The following is a 2,651-nucleotide window of genomic DNA, read 5'->3' on the forward strand; positions in this document are numbered from 1 at the left end:
TTTTTGAAAGAAAGCAGATGTACTTGAGGGCAGCTAAATCAAAGTAATTCTTTTTATTGTAAAAAAAAAATAGTCATAAAAAATTTCTCCCTCATTAAATTCATTTTGATGCTAACAAATTTGATATTGCAATGACTTAAAAAAACACTTACGTTGTTTTATCCAAGAGAGTATTTTAAAACAAAAACAAACTAGTGATTTGTATTTTTACTTTAAAATAAGTTTGATGTGTCTGAAGTCTCTGCTGAAGAAAGAGATGCCAACGAATTCACGCATCCCATACACAACGGTAAGCTTTCTGAACGAAATCTCTTTAGCATGAGATCAAAGACAGCCTGCTCTTAGAAGATCCCCAAATGTCACCCATGCCAACTCTGTAAAAGCCAGCTTCTGTTTCTCTGAGGAACAAAATACATCCAATATGACACAAAAGCACCAAAGATACCTGAAATGCAAAATAACCAGCGAACCACATCCTTTTCCCCAGAATTAGCAGGCATATGTCACCTGTTTCTTAGATGACTTATTTCACTATTTCTTTTTTTTACTGGCAGGACTGTCCAAAACTTCTATCTTGCCTTTTCCATCTTCCGAATGTGGCAGCTTAATGTTATCTACGGTGACTTCAGAAGAGGTGTTCTCATCGTCATCCTCAGATTCTGAACTGTCCTCTGAATCCTCTTCTGAACTGTCCTCTTCTTTTGAATCAGACGGATTCATCTCAAACAAGGCTACATCCTGCAAAAAACACCAAGTGGGAAATGTATTTCAAGGCGGTTCCCTAAAAAGTTGTAATAAAACAACATTGAAAACAACCAATATTTAGCACAATATTGAAGTGCAAAGGACAAGGAACGTCTATAATACATATGGCATTTTTATTCTTTCAGGTACCCGAGTCCGCCAGAGTGATCTACATTTACCACAAGTTCCCCGTGACCCAATTCCACGTATCCTGAACACGCTCAACAACATTCATTCAACAAATATTAACAACCATCAGCATGAGGCAGGCAACACACTAGGTACGAGACCNCAGGGGTTTTTACCAGAGACATAAATAAAGCGATGTACGTGAGTGAAAAGCTAGACGCGGGAACTGTTTTCATTAACACGTACAACAAGACAGACGTGGCAGCCCCTTTTGGTGGAGTTAAACAATCTGGCTTTGGAAAAGATTTAGGTACGCTTTACTTTTCTCCTGCACGTTCCCTTTGTTCCCACATCACAGAAACGTCTGCTCTGTGTTTCGTGCAACACTTGTGTACTGTTCTGAAGGGCATTTCCTACATGGCAAGTTGGACCTGGGTTTCCAAGGGTAATGCAATTTTTAAAAAATGTTGCACATTTTTTTGAACATACAGAAATTGTGTGGAAAAGGGTTTCTTTTTAAAAAGAAGATTAATGTTGAAAGGAAAAAGAAACTTCTGACAATACCGTTTAGTTAAAAAGGGGTTTGGTGTTTTACCTGACATTCAGCACGAACTTGCTTTAGCATTCATGGGACTAAATGGAACCAAGAAAGGAAAACGGGTAGAGGGCCCGTAACCAGCCAGCTCCAAGAATACGTTTTGTTTCTGAGCTGCTTGGTGATCTTCCAGAGTCAACGCTGCAACCGGCAGGATTGTCTGGGAATCTGGGAACCCAGATTTCGAGTTGGTAGGAAGCTCAAGATGTAATTCATCACGAGCAGTGACACCGTCACATTTCAAGTAGTAGCTTACTTTGAACACTAAACCAGGCCCTATTCTAACTAATTGACCTGTATGAGCACAGGCAATCCTCACAATAGCCCTGGGAAATAAACACTATTTACTATCCTCATTGTATAGCTGAAAAAAATAGGGTCTGAGAGAGGTTGGGTAACTTCCTCAAGGTCACATAGCCAGCCACTGGCAAAGAGACTCCAAAGCCAGGCAACCTGATTGTGGAGCCCGTGTTCTCACTCCCCACAGTCAGTCTGGCATGTTGTTTCAAAAACTGAAATATTTGTGATTTACTGAACTAGTCTGTTAACATAAGTGTGGTTAATTTGGGGTATTTTTACATTTTCTCTTTCTTGATGACTTCTGGCAATGTATTTGCAGCAAAGTAGCTCTCCTTTTAAATTCCATTGAGTTCAAAGTAAAGTCTTTTTTTTTTTTTCATGTTTTCATTCTGACTTTCTTCTCTGCATCCAAAACACAGTGGGAGAGATTTTCTTAGGGAAATTACTAATATAAAGTGAGGTAACCGTGTTCCANGGTGACCCTGCCCTGTTGCTCAGAGTTCACACTCTTGAGCAAGCTTTTAACCAACTGAGCCACTTGGCCGGCCCCTATACTATTTTCTCTACTTTTATGTATGTTATAAATAAGAACCTAGGCATGCTAATGCCAAATAAGAAAATGAAAGTTTTTTTGGTTTTACTAACCTAGATGGAAGAAGAAAATTATAATGTAATTATATGAGAGAACTGGTGATTGAAAATTACCCTATAATTGATGTTCTTGTCTTCTGTTTTTCAAATAGGCTTTTTTATGGAACCGACTGTCTTCACCGATGTGGAAGACCACATGTACCTTGCCAAAGAGGAATCCTTTGGGCCCATTATGGTCATTTCTAAATTCCAAAATGGGTATGTTCTTCAGGCACAATTTAACAAGTTTTGA

The 2,651-nt window shown here is 38.8% G+C and overlaps 1 protein-coding gene across 1 annotated transcript in view; it reads left to right on the forward strand.

The window, feature by feature from the left end:
- ALDH1L2 (aldehyde dehydrogenase 1 family member L2) overlaps positions 1-2,651 on the forward strand; it is a 63,516-nt gene extending 60,865 nt beyond the window's left edge. Inside the window, exons 16-20 of the mRNA XM_019651857.1 lie at positions 239-289; positions 555-754; positions 891-928; positions 1,026-1,183; positions 2,512-2,651. Of these exons, the coding sequence (XP_019507402.1) occupies positions 239-289; positions 555-754; positions 891-928; positions 1,026-1,183; positions 2,512-2,651 (587 nt within the window). The remainder of the gene's footprint in view (positions 1-238; positions 290-554; positions 755-890; positions 929-1,025; positions 1,184-2,511) is intronic.

Source organism: Hipposideros armiger, unplaced genomic scaffold (genome assembly GCF_001890085.2).
Source record: "Hipposideros armiger isolate ML-2016 unplaced genomic scaffold, ASM189008v1 scaffold_168, whole genome shotgun sequence".
NCBI lineage: Eukaryota > Metazoa > Chordata > Mammalia > Chiroptera > Hipposideridae > Hipposideros > Hipposideros armiger.